The 21,901-nt window shown below is 39.6% G+C and overlaps 1 protein-coding gene across 1 annotated transcript in view; it reads left to right on the top strand.

The window, feature by feature from the left end:
* The first annotated feature begins 881 nt into the window (after positions 1 to 881).
* sardh (sarcosine dehydrogenase) overlaps positions 882 to 21,901 on the top strand; it is a 278,779-nt gene continuing 257,759 nt past the window's right edge. Inside the window, exons 1-3 of the mRNA XM_051931764.1 lie at positions 882 to 1,012; positions 18,714 to 19,050; positions 20,504 to 20,682. Of these exons, the coding sequence (XP_051787724.1) occupies positions 18,726 to 19,050; positions 20,504 to 20,682 (504 nt within the window). The 5' untranslated portion in view covers positions 882 to 1,012; positions 18,714 to 18,725. The remainder of the gene's footprint in view (positions 1,013 to 18,713; positions 19,051 to 20,503; positions 20,683 to 21,901) is intronic.

The following is a 21,901-nucleotide window of genomic DNA, read 5'->3' on the forward strand; positions in this document are numbered from 1 at the left end:
AGTACGAGAAGGCTTGAGAAAGCAAGTGGAGAACCCATGGCATTATAAACACAGCCTTGCAGATGATAACCGAGTCACTGGGAAAAGGGACACGACATTAAACAACGATCGGGAACACTGCGAGAGTGAAATAGCCTGCCTATTGAAGTGACTGTTAGTTTTACGGGGCGTTTGCGAGTTTGAGTTTGCTAGAAGACTGCTGTAAATGATTTGTTGAGGAATAAACGCGCACGTTAATGGGCTTAACTGCCATTCGCTGTGTGTCTTGGGCTTTCCATCTCGGTGTTCATTACAGTACACTGCTAAAAAGTGCAGTATAATCCGTTATGTGGTGACGGATAAACAAACTGCTCGCACTGTAACGTTAAATAAACGGTTGAATGCTTAAATTGTGTTTATGTATACTGTGGATTTTAGTATACTTAATCGAAATTGGAATATATCATATTTATTATTAAAACTAAAAACGTTATGTCTGTTTGGCGAAGGAGCAAAACCCACCACAACAGGAACAACGTTTAACAAAAAAAGCAGCAGTTACAAAACAACTTTAAAAGGCGCTGTATACATTATGCAGCACAGTTGAGAAAACGACATAATCTTATGTTTTTCAGTGCTTAATTACAATCCGTAGATAACTGTCATGTTGAAAAAGCGGAGAGTTTTAACTCCAAATTGTTTGCCAATCAGAAGTGGCCGTCAGCGGAAGCCGACAACTATGTATATATGTATTTATGCGAGTCTCTTGGCACTAATTGGGTCGCTAATAAGTGATTGACAGGTATTTCCCGCGTCTGATTAGTTCTCATCCAACGCCCCTCGTAGCCAACTGGTTCTTTGCGGACGCACCCATTTAGATGCTCCACCCATAGCCTTTCCCCCAACCCTCCCACCTGACTAAGTTTCTCACCGTGGCTGACAGATGGTGTGTTTAACGCTTGTGGGTGTTTTGTTAAGTGTTCGAAAAAACGTTTGAGAAGAACAAGAGTTAACGCACGCACAAAACAATCAGGTAAATTCTAAATCTCCTGTGTCATACACACATTCATGTGTTTTGTTATTGGAGTTATTAAAGGTAAATTTTTAAACTGTGGAATGCATGAAACCTCGCCAAAGCAGATTGTATTATTGTGCAAGCTGCAAGTTTTCACAATATTTGCTTGAAGTTACTGCGTGCATGTGTAGAGTGTCACGTCAAATTTTAAAAGTATAATAAAAACGATCCGTTGTCTGAAGTGGGGTGCGTGGTCATTAAAAGTGACAACTGTTTTGCATGTTCAGCGTAAGGTACGTTTCTGTCCAAGATGACATATGTAGGTGCATGTTGAAGCTTCCCCAAAAATCAAGAATCCGATGCTTTGGTGAATCTTCGAGACTTAATCTGAGTAGTAGCAGCATTCAGATTAACAGTCAGACATTCGGTGACACGATTGTGGAATTTCAAAGTAGTTATAAAAGCAAGTCATTGTTATAAGAAGCGCTATGTGGTCTTCCACTTCTCGAAGTGTTCGCTGACTATTTTTTAAACTGACTGACCCCTCTGAATTCACCACATGGAAGAATAGGGCCCAAAATAGACCCTTCTCACTTTTTTTTACGATTCCACGCGTCATCTTACGTCTAAATGTTAACCCTTTGTTGACAGATCTCCGAAAACGAGTTGGGGAAGCACAATTTTAAATCTGTACAGATTATTTCAATATAGCGCCTTTTACAGTAGGTGCGATAAGAGCACTTGTCAGCATCGCAAAACAAATAAGGACCTTATTGCAATGCTTGTGCACACCAACCCAAATCAATTCATAAGGACTATAGTTTGGCGAAGTTTCTTATTTTGCTGCTGCACAGGTTAAAGTTCCCATAGTGAGTCAGGTGGGGATTGAAGTGTCAGCCTTGTGGTTTCTGGTCCACAATCGTAACTACTGGGTATTATAAACATTCCCAAATGGGAGTTTAAGATTATGTGATGGTATAAGCCTGGCAATTAATAAAGCATAAAGTAACATGTCTAGTTTGGTTTACTGTGCATGCCTAATCTTATAATGGTTGTCATGGTAAAAATTGTAGGAATTATGAGCACCTTGATTATATAATACAGACTGCATTCTATTTTTGAAACTAGAATTGCACTGGTAATAACGAATGCAGTCAGAATCTCTTTTTCCCTTTTGTGCAGAGCATGTTTTAAAGAGCTTTACTGCATTCGGAACATTCTGCATTAAGGTATTTGTTAGATTAGCTTGAGTTAACATTTTATAAATGCACACTGAAAATGAATTCAATTACGTTATTTGGTTGTTTTCAGTTGGATCATCATGATAGAGTTTTCTGCAGTTTGGTTACTACAGTACTTTGGAGTGACATTTCTGCTTCTTAGTGCCAGGATGATAGAGTTACTTTTGTGTGCTGCATGTTTGTAGACTATATTGACTTGTATAAGTGATGAAGAGTGGATGTGACTGCGAGTATTGCTTGCCACAAATGGCTCTAGCAATTCTGAGTGGGCTTAAAGAAGTTCATTAATGGATAGATCAGAACCATAAACATTTGCTATCATTTTGGCTAAAGCATATATTCTTTGGTTATAATTTTTACTTAACATTATTATCTCAAAGCCATACTTTGTGCATGTGTAGATGGAATCCTATATGGAATGAACAAGAAGTCTAAAAGTCCTGGAAGAATGATGGAGTTTCCTATACTGCTAAGCTTGCTTTGTACTCTGATGTGGTTAATGTGCTAGAGTAGCTTCATGTTTGTCTGAATCTTTTATCCAAGGTGACTTAAAATCTATATGTGTGTTGTATAGTTGTTTCCATACTTCTTTGTGATATGCTTAGGGTCATGGAGTGTGTAGGCAGAGGAGGTTAGAAAACCAACCTCACGGTTCACAGTTCATTGCCTTCACGTTTGCCACAGACATATACAGTACAAACAGACCACTGTACACTGATCAAACAAATACCAGGTCTGTGTACCAAGTACATCAATTATGTATTGGTGGTCTAGGCAAAGCTTTTCACACAGTGCATTAGACTTCATCTTCAATGAAAGGACAGAAATGAAAATCTTGGTAAGCTGAACTTCAGAATTGTTACTGTTATTTTACAAATGGCTTTTGTTGAACATTTAACTAACACCAAACAGGCTTACAATGGCTATATTTACCCCTTGGATGTTCAAATTTTATTGTTACAACATTGAATCACAGTGGGTTTAATTTGACTTTTTTGAAATTGGTTAACAGCAAAAAGTCTCATTAGTCATGATAGTCTCATTAGTGTCAAAGTGTACAAAGTGGTCTGAATTAATTAAAAATATGACATGCATTTCATAAGTATTCACCCTCTTTAAAATCAGTATTTATTGGATGTACCTTTTCAGCCATGACAGACTCGTGTAAGTATTCACTTACATTAACATCCTCTTTAATATGACACACCTAAATCCTCACTAGTGCAAGAACTGATTTTAGTAGTCCCCTAATGAGTTCAATGGAGATCATCTGTCTGGGGTTTCCGTCAATTTTAGTATAAATGTGCCAGTATGTGGAAGGTCCAACTTGACGTGATTGAGTATGGTAGCCTAACCTACACAAGGAAGACAAAGAGGACACTCCAGGTAGCTCTGTGAAAAGGTGATCAATCTTTAAGATATGAAAAGAGTACGGCACAGCTGTAAACCTGTCTAGAGCAGACTGTCCACAAACATTGTGTGATTGTGCAAGAAAAAGACTAGTGAGGGAGGACACCAGGATAGCTATGAGAACTTGGGAGGAGTTACAAGCTAAAGTCACGTCAAGTCAAGATGGGGAGCGTGCACTGGTACAGTGCATTGCCGCACCCACTACACAATGAAACAACTCAGGATCCCGGTTGGCAACCCCCCAGGCAGACACGCGGTCCAGTTCCACCCTCTGGAAAAGAGCCTCTATCTGCCGTAGTCAGGTGTTACATGGGCAACCCCTTGGCCTGGTCCAGCCACTCGGTCCCCAACAATGAGGATCTTACAAGCTGGATCACCCTCGGAGAAACCTGCCACATAGCTGTAGTGCCGTAATTGACGCTCCCTCACAATGCAGGTAACGTGCCTCATTTGGAACTCCATGAGCAACCGCTCATTCAACACAAAGTCAAACCAACGGTACCCAAGGATTTTCCGGAGAGACACAGTACCAAAGGAGTCCAGTCTTCGTCTCAGGTCACTGGATAGCGTCCATGTCTCGCAACCATATAGCAAGACAGGAAGCACCAGGACTCTAAAGACTTGGACCTTCATCCTTTTGCATAGATATCCCCTTTCCAGCGACCTCATGACCCCCCATGTTCTCCCAATCCGCCTACTGACTTCATAGAAAGAGTCACCAGAGACATGAATGTCACTGCCAAGGTAAGTAAACCTCTCGACAGGGTTGACACTCTCTCCGCAAACAGACACACTGCTGATGGCTGTGCTCAATAGGTCATTAAAGGCCTGGATCTTGGTTTTTATCCAGGACACTCGCAAGCCCAGACCCTCCCAGACTCCTTGCTCAGTCTCTCGAGTGCCCCGATCAGCGCCTCCATGGACTCCGTGAAGATCACAATATCGTCAGCAAAGTCAAGATCCGTGAATCTTTCTTCACCAACAGATGCCCCACAGCCGCTGGACCCCACTACCTTGCTCAACACCCATTCTAACCATCTTCTTAATTATTGAGCCATGTTTGCTGCTGATTAACTTGTTTTGACTTAGTTTTAATTGACGTGACTCAGACCACTTAGTTGTTTCTTTTACCTTAACAAACAATAGCAAACAAACAATAATGAGTCACAAAACCAGCCGCCACATGACCAGTTAACTTGAAAATAAAGAAAGGTGAAGGTCTCGGTCATGTTGGGCTGCTCAGGTCACCAAAACATCTTGATGGTGGTCTTAGAAAAAACAGAAAATCAGCATTCTGTTGTGACAGAATGAGAGCAGCAACAAGTCATGATATTCAATAATGGCTTTAATTAACAGCAAGAATTGGCTTCTCTTTAAGAAACTGGTTGGAGTGAAATTGGCTGGAGTTTGACGTTCCAATTTAGCTGGTCGTCTGTTGGATGTCAGAGGATGTTGATGGAGAAGTTTAGAGAAGGCCAGAAGGAGTTACATTGTGTCTTTGTGGACATGGAGAAAGCATATGACAGGGTGCCTTGAGAGGAGCTGTGATATTGTATGAGAAAGTCGGGAGTGGCAGAGAAGTATGTAAGAGTTGTACAGGATATGTACGAGGGAAGTGTGACTGCGATGAGGTCTGTGGTAGAAGTGATGGATGCATTCAAGTTGGAGGTGGGATTACATCAGGGATCAGCTCTGAGCCCTTTCTTATTTGCAATGGTGATGGACAGGTTGACAGATGAGATTAGACAGGAGTCCCTGTGGACTATGATATTTGCTGATGACATTGTGTTCTGTAGCGATAGTAGGGAGCAGGTTGAGGAGACCCTGGAGAGGTGGAGATATGCTGTAGAGAGGAGAGGAATGAAGGTCAGCAGGAACAAGACAGAATACATGTGTGTAAATGAGAGGGAGGTCAGTGGAATGGTGAGGATGCAAGGAGTAGAGTTGGCGAAGGTGGATGAGTTTAAATACATGGGATCAACAGGACAGAGTAATGGGGATTGTGGAAGAGAGGTGAAAAAGAGAGTTCAGGCAGGATGGAGTGAGTGGAGAAGAGTGTCAGGAGTGATTTGTGACAGACGGGTATCAGCAAGAGTGAAAGGGAAGGTCTACAGGACAGTAGTGAGACCAGTTATGTTATATGGGTTGGAGATGGTGGCACTGACCAGAAAGCAGGAGACAGAGCTGGAGGTAGCAGAGTTAAAGATGCTAAGATTTGCATTGGGTGTGATGAGGATGGATAGGATTAGAAATGAGTACATTAGAGGGTCAGCTCAAGTTGGACGGTTGGGAGGCAAAGTCAGAGAGGCGAGATTGCGTTGGTTTGGACATGTGCAGAGGGGAGATGCTGAGTATATCGGGAGAAGGATGCTAAGGATAGAGCTGCCAGGCAAGAGAAAAAGAGGAAGGCCTAAGAGAAGGTTTATGGATGTGGTGAGAGAGGACATGCAGGTGATGGGTGTAACAGAACAAGATGCAGAGGACAGAAAGATATGGAAGAAGATGATCTGCTGTGGCAACCTCTAACGGGAGCAGCCGAAAGAAGAAGAAGAAGAAGTCTGTTGGCTCATTTCACATCTTATTTCTGTTTGGCTGCCATTTAATGAAGAAACAAATCAATTCAGAGGACTGATAAACAGGGCTCTTAAAATGAAGGGAAATAGAGTTAATTAGCAGTGAAAACTGCTCGCCGATTAGGAAAAGGATTAGAATGAAAACCTACAGCCACTGCGGCCTACCAGGACTGCAGCTGGACACCCCTGGTGTAATGCATTTGGGTAATGGAAGAATCCAGAGATTTCAGGGTATCCTCAGAGATTGACTAGAATTATTTGCTGATTGTTGCACCAGGGAGTGGCAGGGCATTGGATGTTGCAGACATGCAAATAAGAATTTAATGCAAATCATTTTGTACATGAAATATTATTGCAGAATCTAGCATTGTAGGGTGTGATGCTGAAATATTGGGAATGGAGTAAACAAGTAAGTTACTAGAATGTGAAATAAAGATGTAGGGGGCATTAATTTAGAAAGAGATGCCATTCAAGTTTCAAAGCAGAAATTTCACATACACATTTAATACCCATTTTATATTTAATAATACAGAGTCAGTGGCTTTTACACAGGTAAAGGTTATAATGCCTTGTTAGGTATAAAGAACTTTGCCCATCTGAGAGCTGCAACTTAGGGTTAGGTGGAATTTCAGCATTCTTTTACTGGTTAGTTTAATTTTAATTTGAAGTAAAATAAACATATTAAGTCCTGCGGTGGGTTGGCACCCTGCCCGGGATTGGTTCCTGCCTTGTGCCTTGTGTTGGCTGGGATTGGCTCCAGCAGACCCCCGTGACCCTGTGTTTGGATTCAGCAGGTTGGAAAATGGATGGATGGATAAACATATTAAAAAATAGTAGGAGGAAAGTTTGCTTTTTTACTTTCTCTTATACACTTTCTCATATAAAGTTTTGTAATTGTCCAAAAATTCGATTTTGATGAATCTCGAAGTTTTAGACTTCCCTGAGTCCGAAAATATCATTTTTGGAATTATGCCTCTCTGTGTGTGTATGTAAACACGATAACTTGAGTACGCTTTCAATTAGGTCAACCAAATTTGGCATACAAGTTTTAGGTACAAATGTAGATTTCTATTAACCCATCCATCCATTTTCCAACCCGCTGAATCCGAACACAGGGTCACGGGGGTCTGCTGGAGCCAATCCCAGCCAACACAGGGCACAAGGCAGGAACCAATCCCGGGCAGGGTGCCAACCCACCACAGGATTTCTATTAACATTTGAGTTATTTCCACTAACCGGAAGTTGTACTTTTTTATTCATGCAGCTACAGAGTCCGATTTATTCAATTTTACTTTTATTTTAATTGTTGAATCTATTATTAATTTGATTTGATTTGTTGTTGATAGTTCTTTAATGTACATAATATAAAAATATAAGCATTGTCTTGCGGTTTACTCCTTAAATATCCATCCAATATGTGAGAACGTCTAGGGGAGACCACTCCTGATTTTTTAAGACTGCATTTATGTGGATTTTTCCTCCCTCATCACAAAGAATAGGCTCTGTGATCGATTGATGCCTCATCCAGATCTGAGTGTTGTTGTGCCCAGGGCATAATCTCCAGTCCACTGCAACCTTGAATTAAATTAAGTTGGTTTCAGAATGTAGTTAAATGCAATGGAAAATTAGTAGTGTGTGACATTGGTTGCTAATGTGAGTGTGGTGCCAATAAAAATATTTACAGCGGTTTCAAAAAGCATTTAGGACCCTTTACTTTTATTTACATATCACTAAGTTGCCGCCTTGTGCTAAAATCGTTTAAATTAATTTATCCAAACATCAAGCAATACTCAGTATTCCTGAATGTTAAACCAAATTCAGTATTTTAGAAACTGTTGTAATCCCATTGCTGCAAGTATTTTGAGCCTTTAGTTTAGTTTCTCACATCTACACACAGGATCTCTGGAGCTTTGCCAAAGTGACCATTGGTTTCTTGATCACCTCTCTTACCAAAGGTCTTTCCCAGTTGCTTAGTTTGGCCAGGCTTCCAGCTTTTGGAAGAGTCATACATGTTCTAACTTCTTCCATTTAGGAGATATGGAGGCCATTGTGCTCTTGGGAACTTTTGATGCAGCTGGTATATTTTGTACTCTTTCCCTTTATGGTATCCTGTGTCTAGGCTAGACTATGCAAGCAATTCCTTCAGCCTTGGCTTTTGTTCTGATATACTGTATATTGTTAACTGTGGAACCTCCTATAGACAGCTGTGTGCCTTTCTTAATCGTGTGCAATCAATTGAATTGACCACAGTTGGACTCCAAACAAGGTATCAAAACATCTCAGTGATGATCATTTGAGTGGGATGCAGCTGAGCCATATTTTAAGCAAAGGGTCCAAATACTTATGTCAGTGTGATGTTTCAATTTTTTATTTTTAATAAAATTTACAAAAATTTGAAAAATCCTATAAGTTTTACATGGAAGGCAAATCAAATTTAAGGACTGCAACTGCTAAAATGTCCCAACTCCATAGTCACTGAAACTGTCACCTAAAGTGAATCACGGCGCATGACTAAATACAAAATTGTTTATGAGTTTTCACACTGATTCCAAGATTCACATTTCATCACACGTGTAGTACAAGGTGATGGAAGTTGTAGCAGCCATTTGATAAAGATAGCTGGAGTATGTACAATAACACTACGGAAGAGTATGCAAACAAGCACTATAGACAGCTTGGTTGCTGTATGCCCCCTTCAAAAATTCAAAGTCATTTGATAAATTAATTCAATTCACTTCAAGATTGGGTGCCACAATGGCCACTAATTTTAATGGTAGAGGAAACACGTCTGTTCACAGTGTAATCATCAATTTGATTATTTCAGCATATGGGGAGGCACAGTGGGTGATGCTGCCATGGATCTAGTGTTCTAGATTCAAATTCTCCACCTGATCATTGTCCCCATGAGCGTGCCTATTTTCTCTGTGCCTGTATGTTTTTTTATCTGGTATTCTTGTTTACTCCCACATGCCCAAAAATATACCTGTTAGATTAATTGGTCTTCTGTTGGTATGAGTGAATAGGCTCTGTAATGTACTGGGTCCCCGTCCAAGGCTATTTTCTGGCTTATGCTCATGGAAGAGCCTTTGACCAAGTTCGACCTGAATTAAGTGAGCGCAAACACAAAATATTGTTATTTCATCATATAGAGATGTATTATGTTACCTATGCAAGCTCAGAGCAGACATTTTGTCCTCAGGAGACTGTATTCCTTTAATGTGGGTAGTCAGATCCTTTATATACTCTACAACTCTGTGATATCCAGTGTGGCATGTTGTGCCGGTAACTTCACTTCAAGAGAGACCCATTGAATCAACAAGCTAATTAAGAAGGCCGACTCTGTTATGGGACACACTCTCGACCCATTAGAGGTAGTAGTGGAAGGAGGAGAGAATGAAGACGAAACAAATGGCTAGTATAAACTATGGTGAACATCCTCTCTCAGGCATACTATCTAGCACTTTTAGGCAACATATTTTTCTACAAAAGGGTGTCAAGAAATGATACTGGGGCTCGTTCATACCTACAGCAACACGCCTTCATAGTGCTTTGTTGTGACTGTGATTGCTTTTTTATCTATAGCCAAGTCAGAACTGTTTATTCTTTTTTTTTTTTTCATAATTCTTGGGCATATTTGAAGATGGTTGTTTTTTGTTGTGGGGTGGCACAGTGGTAGTGCTGCTGCCTCACAGTTCGGAGACCTGGGTTTGCTTCCCAGGTCCTCCTTCGTGGAGTTTGCATATTCACCCCGTGTCTGCGTGGGTTTCCTTCCACGGTCCAAAGACATGCAGGTTAGGTGTATTGGTGATCCTAAATTGTCCCTAGTGTGTGCGTGGTGTGTGGATGTGTGTGTGTGTGTGCGCCCTGTGGTGGGCTGGCGCCCTGCCCGGGGTTTGTTTCCTGCCTTGCACCCTGTGTTGGCTGGGATTGGCTCCAGCAGACCCCTGTGACCCTGTGGTTAGGATATAGCGGGCTGGATAATGGATGGATGTTTTTGTTGTGTTATGATTTTTCTTTACCGTATATACTCACGTTTAAGTTCACGGATAAGTTGGGGCTTGATTTTACTGTATAATTTGCAGTATTTTTCTAATGTCGGTCATATAAGTCGAATGTGGAAAACTCACACTATTTGATCCAAGAGATTATGATATGCTAACGCCCACCTGAAAGAGTAACCAAGGAGCACACTGCCTATTATTTCTATGTATTGTGCCTACGTGACCACACGGTAATACCCGAACTATTCCGAAGTGACGTTGGCACTGTTTTGTGTTTTTTGTATCTCAAATCCTTATACATCTTTATCATAAGCACATCCCTTATCTACGATAGAGCGTTCGATCAGAAGAAAATATGAAGCTGGTTTTAAATTAAAAGTCATTGAAGTGGCGAAAGAAATTGGTAACTGCACTGCTGCAACAAAATTCAATGCGTCTGAGAAACTGGCGTGAGATTGGAGGAGGCAGGAAGATGTAAAAAAAAAATAAAAGTTAAGTGTCGTATTTTTGAGCGGGCATATAATTCGGGGTCTGATTTTTATGATCAATTTTTCGGGTTTCAAGACCTGACTTATATGCAAGTATATACAGTATTTCTTTAGTGTTTGTAAAAGCTGCATTCCTCATTGATCTATCTATCTATCTATCTATCTATCTATCTATCTATCTATCTATCTATCTATCTATCTATCTATCTATCTATCTATCTATCTATCTATCTATCTATCTATCTATCTATCTATCTATCTACAGTATCTGTCTGTCTGCGAAATAGTTAAAAATCACATCAGTGATAAAATGAGAACAAGGCCACCTATGAATATTATGGAAAGCTCAAGAAATGTGTAAGTTCAGTGCTAGATACAGTATTATTGTAGACTGGGAACTGTAGTACACCATAACCTGCAGTGGTTGAAAATTTGTGTATATTTATTTGTGGAAGTGATTTTATTGTGCTAGTTATGTGATTTGTTGTCTGGTACACTTGGTGGTTCACTGTGAGACTATGATAAATTATCCATACTTGGAACGTCAAATTAAACCACAGGAGCGAGTATATAGGAAATTGCTTTGACCCCAGAGAAATGACTATTTGAATGCACAATACTTGTAAACCTCTATATAAAGGTGAATGCTAAAGTGCCAACATTAAATTGTGCATCTAAAATACCTTCACTGATGAGTTCTTTAAAATTATTCCATTCTTCTGAAATTATGTGTTATGCTTTATATGGAGAAAGGTTTTTGTTATACTTCTGATTCCTTCTGTACTCTGTTGTTAACCAGCAGTTTATTATCTAAGTCTTGAAGTTAAACTTTAATTTCTGAAAGACCAACAAAGCTGAAAGGTACATAGAGTTGTTCTAATGTAAATAATCGTACTGTCTCTATGTTTCAAAGTAATTTTCAAATACTGGCAAATGTAAAAGTTCAATGTTCAGCTGTGTCTATAGGCACTGACCTCATTTCCCATTAATGTGTAAAATCGGAGAGTATGTACTGTACGTATGTACATAAGGGTTTAAGAACTTGATTTGGTTACTGGCTACTATAGTAAATTAGGAACTAGTGCCAGAGATATTCTGCTTTTTAAAGGTACAGTTGGATGCATTTATAGCATAACATTCTGAAACCCACTCAATCCGATTGATGACCAAGGGGAATGGAGCATATCATTGCAGAATTTGGTAAAAAGCAGAAACTAAGCCAGGTCACACTAACAAATTCATTACCATCAGGCCAATTTATACTTCGCAATTAGCAACGGGATGCAGGAGATAAACCAGAATATCCCGAGGAACACCACTCATAGTGGGAAGAACATGGACAACAGTCTGAAAGGTGGCTCTGAATCCAGGATGTTGGATCTGAAAGACCGCACCACTAGACACTGTGCCACCTCACTCCTTGGAAGTGTGGAGAGTTTATATTAGAACTGGAGGAAAAATCAATGCAGAAGAGTATGGTGATATTTTGCACTGCAGTACATAATTGATATATTGAGAAGCAACACAGAATGTATTTATTTTCATATTTTGTGGCATGTGTGGATGTGGAAATCTCTGCAATAGTGCTAACACAGCATTGTAACATCTGTTTAAAATAAAAAAGGCATTTTATTGATACTTAGTGGGGCTGTTGAATTAGTGAAAAAACTTAGATGTTAATGTTTAAGCTAAAAGTAAGTGTTATTTGAAAATAATTGAATGTAGTTTAAATATTTTGGGTACCACGTGAACATTTGTACTGTATGTGCTTTTTTAGATTATCAGTATTTTTTCTTTTTTTCTCATACTGCACCTGTAAAGCATGAAGTCCTTATTTCTTCTGCATTATTTCTCTAAAGGCACTGGTGAAATGTGCAGCCATTACACACGCAGTGGTCAGATTATTAGGAACAGTTGTACACCTGCTTTATCCATGCAATATCTAATTAGTCAATCATATGGCAGCAGCACAGTTCATAAAATCATGCACATACAGATCAGGAGCTTCAGTTAATGTTCTCATCAAACACCAGAATTGGAAACAAATGTGATTTCAGTGATCTCTACCATGGCTTGCTAGCTGAAGCCAAATGGGCTGATTTGAGTATTTCTGTAACTGCTGAACTCCTGGGTTTTTCACACACAACAATCTGTAGACTTTACTCAGAAAGTTGTGAAAAACAAAAAAAAAAGGGACAGACTTGTTTAAGCTGACAGAAAAACTGCAGGAACTCAGATAACCGTGTACAGTAATGTGGTACACAAAATATCATCTCAGAATGTTCAACATGTTCAACTTTGAAGTAGATGGGCTACAACAGCAGTAGATCACATCACTTTCTACTCCCCCAACAGCACATGCAGTAGCGAGACACGTCACAATATCAACACACATCTGGTGATTTACAACAAACCCATTTTCCCTCAGTGTGCCGTAAAAGTTGTATTTATGTGTATTAATAGCAGTTATCACTTGTTACGAGTTTGTGCACTAATACTGTAACTTTGATACCGCTGATAGTTCTTTTTTATTCTGTTAAATGCACTATTTGATGTGTTTGGGGATCGTATGGGTGCAGTGGTGTAACCGTAATGCTGGCTGCCTCACAATAAAAAGACTATGGGTTTGTGTCCCACATGGGGTGCAAAGCATTTTAAGTAGTGAGGAAAAAAACTCCATGTAAATATAAAAAATTATTATTATTGAAGGCTCAAAATATTTATTTTATTTCAAAAGGGAAAGAAATGTTATTGCTAATACTGTGTACTTTTTTGATTTTACACACTTTGAGATGTGCCTTAGGTCAGATATGAGCAAAATGTTTATTTTATTTCAAAACGGAAACACATTTTTTGCTGTTACTGTGCATTATTTTGTTTTTATGCACTTTGAGATATGCTTATTTTTTTTTTCAAAAAAAAAGTATTGCTACTGTCTTAAATTCTGCTCAGTTATAGCTTCTTTTATTGATTTTTTTATGCACTTTTTGATGTGCCTGTGTCAGATGTGACCAAATTTAAAAAGGAAAAAATGAATAAAAATCACTTGTTTTCCAATACATTCATTTGTGTTGGTTTAAAATTTGTCATTACCTGCTGTTTACTTGCCACTGAAAATGTCTGGCCTGGTTGAATTTCTTGGTTTGAAAATCTGGCCCAACTGAATTTGTAATTGAATAGCCCTGGTATACTGTATATGCAGTACTATATATACTTTTATTTATCCCAATCATTTTTCATACACAAAACATTTTGTTGAATTGTTCTGTTTTTTTCTGTAAAATAGGCTTTAAAATTATCAACATCCCTACTGTTAATCTTTGGCAAATCTTCCACTGGAAAGCAAAACAGCCTTTCCTGTAAAGTGTGAAAAGATCTAAGCACACTTTTGGAGGGATCTCAGACCAATGCTCCCTACAGAACATTCCAGCATCTCTTATAAAGGTTTGTGCTTGATGTCTGCAACCAGCTGTTTATTTGATTTTATTTTGAAGCAGACTGTGTGAGGCATAGAGTCTTCCAGTTAGATCAAAGTGCGTAAAAGTCCAGCTTTTCTGTAGTCTTCTGAGCCATTGCCTCATAGACTGCTGAGCAGCACATATATTGTAGTCATTAAAAATTTGATCTAACATGCAAAACTAAACAACAGGTCTCAAACAGGTGTCACATTAAATTAACTTGAATTTTTAATTGATTTGCAATGTTAAATTGACTTGGTGTGGCATTGTGTGTTTAACAAACGGCCAGCATCTTTTATAAGATGAGTTACCGCCTTCAAACTATTGGTCTTTGGAGAATCTTCAGCTTACTGAGATGCTGCTACAGAAAAAAGGTTTGCAAAATATGCACTGGAGAGATGGATGGTGAAGTGTTAATTGTCGCATTAGGGAATTTAAGCTTTCAGGTCTTTTAGATGGAGGATATCATCTAGCAAATATTATGCTGCTGTATAAAAGAGATAAGCAGCCAGATCCAAGTAACTATAAACCAGTAAGCTTAAGCTTAACCTGCATCACAGATAAATTAGTGGGAGGAATTATTTCGGAAAAGATTGATCATTACACATCAATAACAGGAGTATTAGCAAACAGCATGGATTCACATGGGAAGCTTGTGATTCACTAGCATACAGGAATTCTGTAAAGAAGCGACAAAAACATCCAGTAAGAGAGATGCATATGATATTCTTTATTTTGATTTTCAGAAGGCTTTTGATGAGGAACCACATGAACATTTAGTGATGAAACTTAAACAAGTAAGAATTCAAGGTATGGTGTGTAGGTGGAAGCAAAGGGTTATGGTCAGAGGAACATTTTTAGAATTAGATAAGCAAAAAAACAGCAAGTTAGTTGTGTATGCAGGTGATACCAAACTAGATGGCTTGAATCAACTACATTATTGCAGAGGGATCTGGGCATCATACAGGCTTGGAGAGATTTGTTACAGATGAAATATAATGTAAGCAAAATAAGGTATTACACACATTTAGATACACAATGGGAGGTCTGAAACTTAAAAGTACACCTTATGAGAAGGATCTAGGAGTCATAGTTGGCTCATCATTAACTACGTCAAAGTGTGCAGAAGGGGTCAGTAAGGCTGATAGGATGTTGTCTTATATATCTTGATGTGTGGAGTAGGAAAGTTTTGATTTAATTATATAAAGAACTAGTGAGGCCTCACCTGGATTACTGCGAAAAGTGTTGGTCTCCGTATTACAAAAATGACAAAGCAGCACTAGTGAAAGTCCTGAGGAGAGCAACAAGGCTGATTCCAGGATTGAGAGGTATGAGTAATAAGTAGTTGCATTGAACCTTTTCAGTTTAAGCAGATGAAGTTTAAGAATTGTCACAACTGTGTGTGTTAAAAGATCTGAAAAAAATTATTACAGTGCATTACAGTTGTTGCCATATATATATATATATATATATATATATATATATATATATATATATATATATATATATATACTGTATATACTGTATATATACATATATACTGTATGTATATATATATATATATATATATATATAGTAATAAAGGTGCTATATAGCGCCTGACCTGACACCCATTGGACACGGGAGGAACGTATAAAATGAAGAGCCTTTTATTTTTCTTCAGCTGCAGGGCACGTCTTCCCCGTAATCCCTCCAACCACAACACAGTCCCAAGTAAAGCACAGTATACTGCACACTCTTTCTCCTGTCTTCCACCACCACTCCTCTTCAGCAAGCTTTGTCCACCTCCACCTGACTCTGGCCGCTGAGTGGTGGTTGCTGGTTCCCTTTTATCAGGGACCTGGAAGTGCTCCAGGTGGTTGATTAGCGACATCCGGCTGCACTTCCGGGTAAGGTGAAACCAGTGCCCAAAAGGGGCCAGCCGCTTCTGTTGCATCACCCCCTGGCGGCGCCTGCGGAACCCCACAGAACTGCACAGAACTCCAACCCCCATGAAGCCCTGGGGGAGTCCGAGGCACCATTGCAACCCAGGGATGCTGCCATTTAGCGTCCAGGGGGAGATACTGGGCTTCCCACCCTTGTCTCCCTGGCAGTGGTGAAGGGGTGTCCCGGCCCGGCATGGGCCCCGGCCATCTGTCACAATATATATATATATATATATATATATATATATATATATATATATACATATATACATATATACATATATATATATATATATATATATATATATATATATATATATATATATATATATATATATATATATGGAGGCACGGTGGCACAGTGGTAGTGCTGCTGATTCGCAGTTAGGAGACCTGGGTTCGCATCCCGGGTCCTCCCTACATGGAGTTTGCATGTTCTCCCCATGTCTGCGTGGGTTTCCTCCGGGCGCTCCAGCTTCCTCACACAGTCCAAAGACATGCAGGTTAGGTGGATTGGTGATTCTAAATTGGCCCTAGTGTGTGCTTGGTGTGTGGGTGTTTTTGTGTGTGTCCTGCGGTGGGTTGGCACCCTGCCCGGGATTGGTTCCTGCCTTGTGTCCTGTGTTGGCTGGGATTGACTTCAGCAGACCCCCGTGACCCTGTGTTCGGATTCAGCAGGTTGGAAAATGGATGGATGGATGGATGTATTGTAAGAGACGGCTGAGACGCCCTTGTGATGGAAGGATGGGGGAAGGCAAATTTTCAAGGACACTGCCTCCCCCAAAATGCTAGATGGCAGCTCCCCTGGAGTGTAGCGGTGCCTTGGATTCCCACAGGTCATCCTGGGACTTGGAGTTTGGTTTCTCAGCCCGGTTGGGTGCCGTGGGTGCCACCAGGGGGAGCTGTAGAAGAACCTGGGGACTCATCCTTTCCCTATAGCCTGGAAATATGAGGTAGTTGTGAGGACGGATGCCCCGAAGTACTTTTGGGCTGAAGAAAAAGCCAGTTCTTAATTAGACCCAGAAGTGTTAGCCAGTCATGTGGTCGGAAGGACTGAAATACTTCAGGGTCAAGGACTTTATAAGGGACTGCTGAAGATCCAGCAAGGTGTTACCGGAGTTGGGAGGTGGAGGACAGACCTTGCTGGGAGGTGTGGAGGAGAATATTATTATTATTATTATTGAAAATATTGTGTTCATTTAATTGCCTGTTTATTGTGGTTGGAGGCAATGTTTTTTCAAGAAGAAACATTAAAATACTTCTTAGTGCTTTTACCCATGTGCATCTGTCTGTTGGGTTTAAGGGGCAACAGCACCCTCTGGCATTTACAATATATATGTATGTATGTATGTATTCTTCAACAAGAACATAGGAACATAGTTGGTAACTTGTTTAAAACTAAAGTGTAAAGTTTTTCTTCACAAAAAAGATAATTGACACATAGAAAGAATTTCCATGCAGTATAGTAAAGAGTGGGAGTTGAGGGCCCTTCAAATCTCGACTTGATATTATTTTGGAGAATGGGATTGTTGGGTTGAATGACCTGTTCTGATGCTGTAATAATGATGGGAACTGGAGGATTGGCAGAAATATATTTATTAAAGGAGTAGGAAGATGAGTGGATGCAGTTGAAAGCAAAATTTAAAGAAAAATTTGAGGGTCTATGTAGTAGTGGAGAGAACATGCAAACTTCACATGGACAGTAGCTGCTAACCACTGCACTATCATTCCATCCTAGTAGTAGATGCTACACAAAATATACATATTTGAACAGTAAGTAAAAATGTGTGCTAATTGTGCTTAATTATCAACCCCCCCTCCCATCTTACCAAGTTATACGTACTGATGGAGGATTGCAGGAATCGTGGGGTAGAGGCGTCCTTTCATCGGATTGACTGGTCCAGTGCTGTTCAGCTGCGGAATGGCCAAATGGGGGAGGCAGCTTGATGGCTGAGGTCTCCAGGACACTGAACAGTTCCAAATCCTATTATGTGATATCATCTCCTGTTAAATTCTGCTCCGTACTTGTAATATTTCTATTGTACTATTATACTGTATTGAGGATTACTTGTATTCCATTCTGTGTATTTTATTGTATTGACCCCCTTCTTTTTGACACCCACTGCACGCCCAACCTACCTGGTAAGGGGTCTCTTTTTGAACTGCCTTTCCCGAGGTTTCTTCCATTTTTTTCCCTACAAGGGTTTTTTGGGAGTTTTTTCTTGTCTTCTTAGAGAGTCAAGGCTGGGGGGGCTGTCAAGAGGCAGGGCCTGTTAAAGGCCATTGCGGCACTTCTTGTGTGATTTTGGGCTATGCAAAAATAAATTGTATTGTATTGTATTGTATTTTTCCTGCCACAGGCACTATAGAAATAAGATATTCCTCTTCAGCATAATTGAGCCTGAATCTAATGTTTCAGATTATTGATTACTTTTGATTGGGTGGTCATGCCTTCCGTATAAAAGTGCCAAGATGAAAGTAACTATGTTAGTGTATTTCCTGCCACAGACTACACTCCATTACAAATGCTCTGAACCTCCTTGATTAAGATATATGGATAGGGATAAATGATCAATGCTTAAAATCTGGAGTTTTTAAAATGATTTTTGTATTTTTTTTTTAGGTGTATGGGATCATGAGTGCTTTAGTCTCTTTTTTGCAAAGACGTCAATTCTGTAGACTTCTGCAAAGAGCTTCGTACTTTTCACCCAGCCGTCTATACAGTGTCACTGGGGAACATACCAGAGAGAAGAATGTTCCATACACTAAGACTCTTAAAGAAGATGGGTACAAAGAGAGTCAACCTACCAAGCCTCTTCCCAAATCTGCAGATGTTGTCATAATTGGAGGAGGCAGCTTGGGCTGTCAGACTCTTTATCACCTCACTAAGATGGGGATGACAAACATAGTACTCTTGGAGAGAGATCGACTGACGTCTGGAACTACTTGGCATACTGCAGGTTGGATTTAATTGCTATTGTTCATGTTGGTAATGGTTCTGAAACATTCTCCAAAATTTTGTCAAAAAATCAAAACACTTATGTAAAGTTTCTAATTGTAATTTAACACCACAGTAATGCACCACAAATTAAGTCTATGTCTACACTACTACATTTTCATTTAAAGGAGCAGAAAAATCTTTGAAGGGATGGTAATGCTGATGGCCATGGAATTTATCACAAAACTATAGCTACCTGTAAATTATTTGCCCTTTTGTGAGTGTATGCAGCATTCAGCTATACAGAATATTCATTTTAGATGCATACAGATCAACAACACACCAAGGTCCGTGGAAAAGCAACTGCTGTAAGTCGGCCATATTGAAATATAGTTTTCCTCCCTAAAGAGTGACCAATCTAGTGCAGTAAGTATTATGTTTCTGGACTTCTCTAGCACCTTCAACACCATCCAACCTCTGCTCCTCAGGGACAAGCTGACAGAGATGGGAGTAGATTCATACCTGGTGGCATGGATCGTGGACTATCTTCCAGACAGACCTCAGTATGTTCGTCTTGGGAACTGCAGGTCTGACATTGTGGTCAGCAGCACAGGAGTGCCGCAGGGGACTGTACTTTCTCCGGTCCTGTTCAGCCTATATACATCGGACTTCCAATACAACTCAGAGTCCTGCCACGTGCAAAAGTTCGCTGATGACACTCCTATCGTGGGCTGCATCAGGAGTGGGCAGGAGGAGAAGTATAGGGACCTAATCAAGGACTTTGTTAAATGGTGCGACTCAAACCACCTACAGCTGATGATCATGGGGAGTGAGGGGGTGCAGACTTATAAATACCTGGGAGTATGTGAATTTCCCCTTGGGGATTAATAAAGTATCCATCCATCCATCCATCCATCCATCCATCCATCCATCCATCCATCCATCCATCCATCCATCTATCTATCTAGGGATGTGACATAGTAATGAGCAGAATCCAAACAGGGAAGGGCTGGGTACAAAGCACAAACAAATCACAGTGCCATTACAATGTGTGAAACACATCCACATAGCAACACTGAACCAGCATTTTCGGAAGTATGTGGAAAGCATTTTCAAAAATATCTATTTTCAGGGGTGAAAAATGTCAGGGTAGTGTGGACAAAAGGTTAAAGCGGAAACTAATGTCTGCTTTTTTTACATAAGAATGTAGTGGTATGGACTTAGCCTAAGGTGAAACTTTAGAGGCCGTTTTATACATCCAGAAGTCATAGGGTTACTGAACAGCTAGCACAACAACAACCCTAATTGTTTCTTATTTACAGAGTGTGTGCTCCATCCAATGGATATTTTTTGTGTTCATTCTGTTTTTTGGTTTGTTCTTGACATTGTACTACTGTCACTTGACCCAAATCAAAAAAAAAAATCTGTAATTTTCTTGTATTAATTCTAAAGGAAAAAAATCAATTTTTATACAGGTCTTTTATGGCAACTTCGTCCAAGCGATGTGGAGGTAGAGCTTCTGGCACACACTCGACAAGTAGTAAGTAGTGATTTGGAGCAAGAAACAGGACTGAGCACTGGCTGGATCCAGAATGGGGGGCTTTTCATTGCTTCAAACAAGCAGCGTCTCGATGAATACAAAAGACTCATGACGGTATGCATCATTGCAGCAGAAAGATTCCCTTTTTACTTTTACAAGTACTGTATATTTTCCTTAACCTGGTTTTATTTTAAACAGAAGGTACTCCAATTTATGTCAGTTAAAAATGTTATTCTAAAAAATAAGACGCAGCTTCTTTGTTAACTTTTGAAAACAACTTTATTAAAGTAATAAGTTGCCTAATAATATTAATGTCACCTGTATGAGAAATCATGAGTTACTAGGGATTAGACGTGCTATCTTTTTATATTGTATTTCTGTGAAGTGTCCATCCTTTTGTTAAATGAGTACATGACTTTTAATTACGCAATATCTTTAAATCCAAGGATTGTGCATTGCTGTGAGAATACAACTGTAAGTCCGCCAAGGAATAGGATTTTTTTTCTCTTGTATCTAATCTGTAATATTTCTGATTTTTATTCAATGTGACCATTTGTAGTAGTTCAAAATAGTGTCTAGCATGGGGTCCCCAACGCTGTTCCTGGAGGGCTCGAGTGGCTGCAGGTTTTCATTCTAACCCTTTTCTTAAATAGTGACCTGTTTTTACTGCTAATTAATTTTAATTGACTTGTTTTTTAAGATTTGGTCCTCTGAACTTTTTCATCGTCCCTTTGAATTGCTTCATTTCTTTTCTTAAATGGCAACCAAACAGAAATTAAATGTGAAGTGAGTGAGGGAGCAGAAGACCAACTAAGTCACTCCAACCAGTTGCTTAATTAGGTGCCAATTCTTGTTGTTAATTAAACCAGTTTTTTCATTCCCTGGCTCATTGCTGCTCTCATTGTGCAATAGCAGACATTTCTGAAATAGTCAATTTTCTCTTTTCTAATAACACTGTTAAAATGTTTTGGGGAACTGAGCAGATCAACATTCCTGAGACCTTCACCTTTCTTTATTTTCAGATATTGTATGATGGACACAGTTTGCTGCTCATGTTTTGGCTCAGTTTGTATCTCATTATTGTTTGGCTACTAATTAAGGAAAAAGAAACAATTAAGGTGTCTGAGTCTTATAAGTCAAATAAAATTAATTCAAAAGAAGTTAATTAGGAGCAAAAACAGATCACTAATTAAGAAAAGGGTTAGAATGAAAACCTGCAGCCACTGGGCCCCTCCAGGACCGAAGTTGGGGGACCCCTGGTATAGCATTTGAAGCAGCTGGAAATCTCTTTTAGCCATTTCATCTCACTTAATGTATGTACCTTTATGACAAA

This window comes from Erpetoichthys calabaricus, chromosome 9, assembly GCF_900747795.2.
Source record: "Erpetoichthys calabaricus chromosome 9, fErpCal1.3, whole genome shotgun sequence".
Lineage (NCBI taxonomy): Eukaryota > Metazoa > Chordata > Cladistia > Polypteriformes > Polypteridae > Erpetoichthys > Erpetoichthys calabaricus.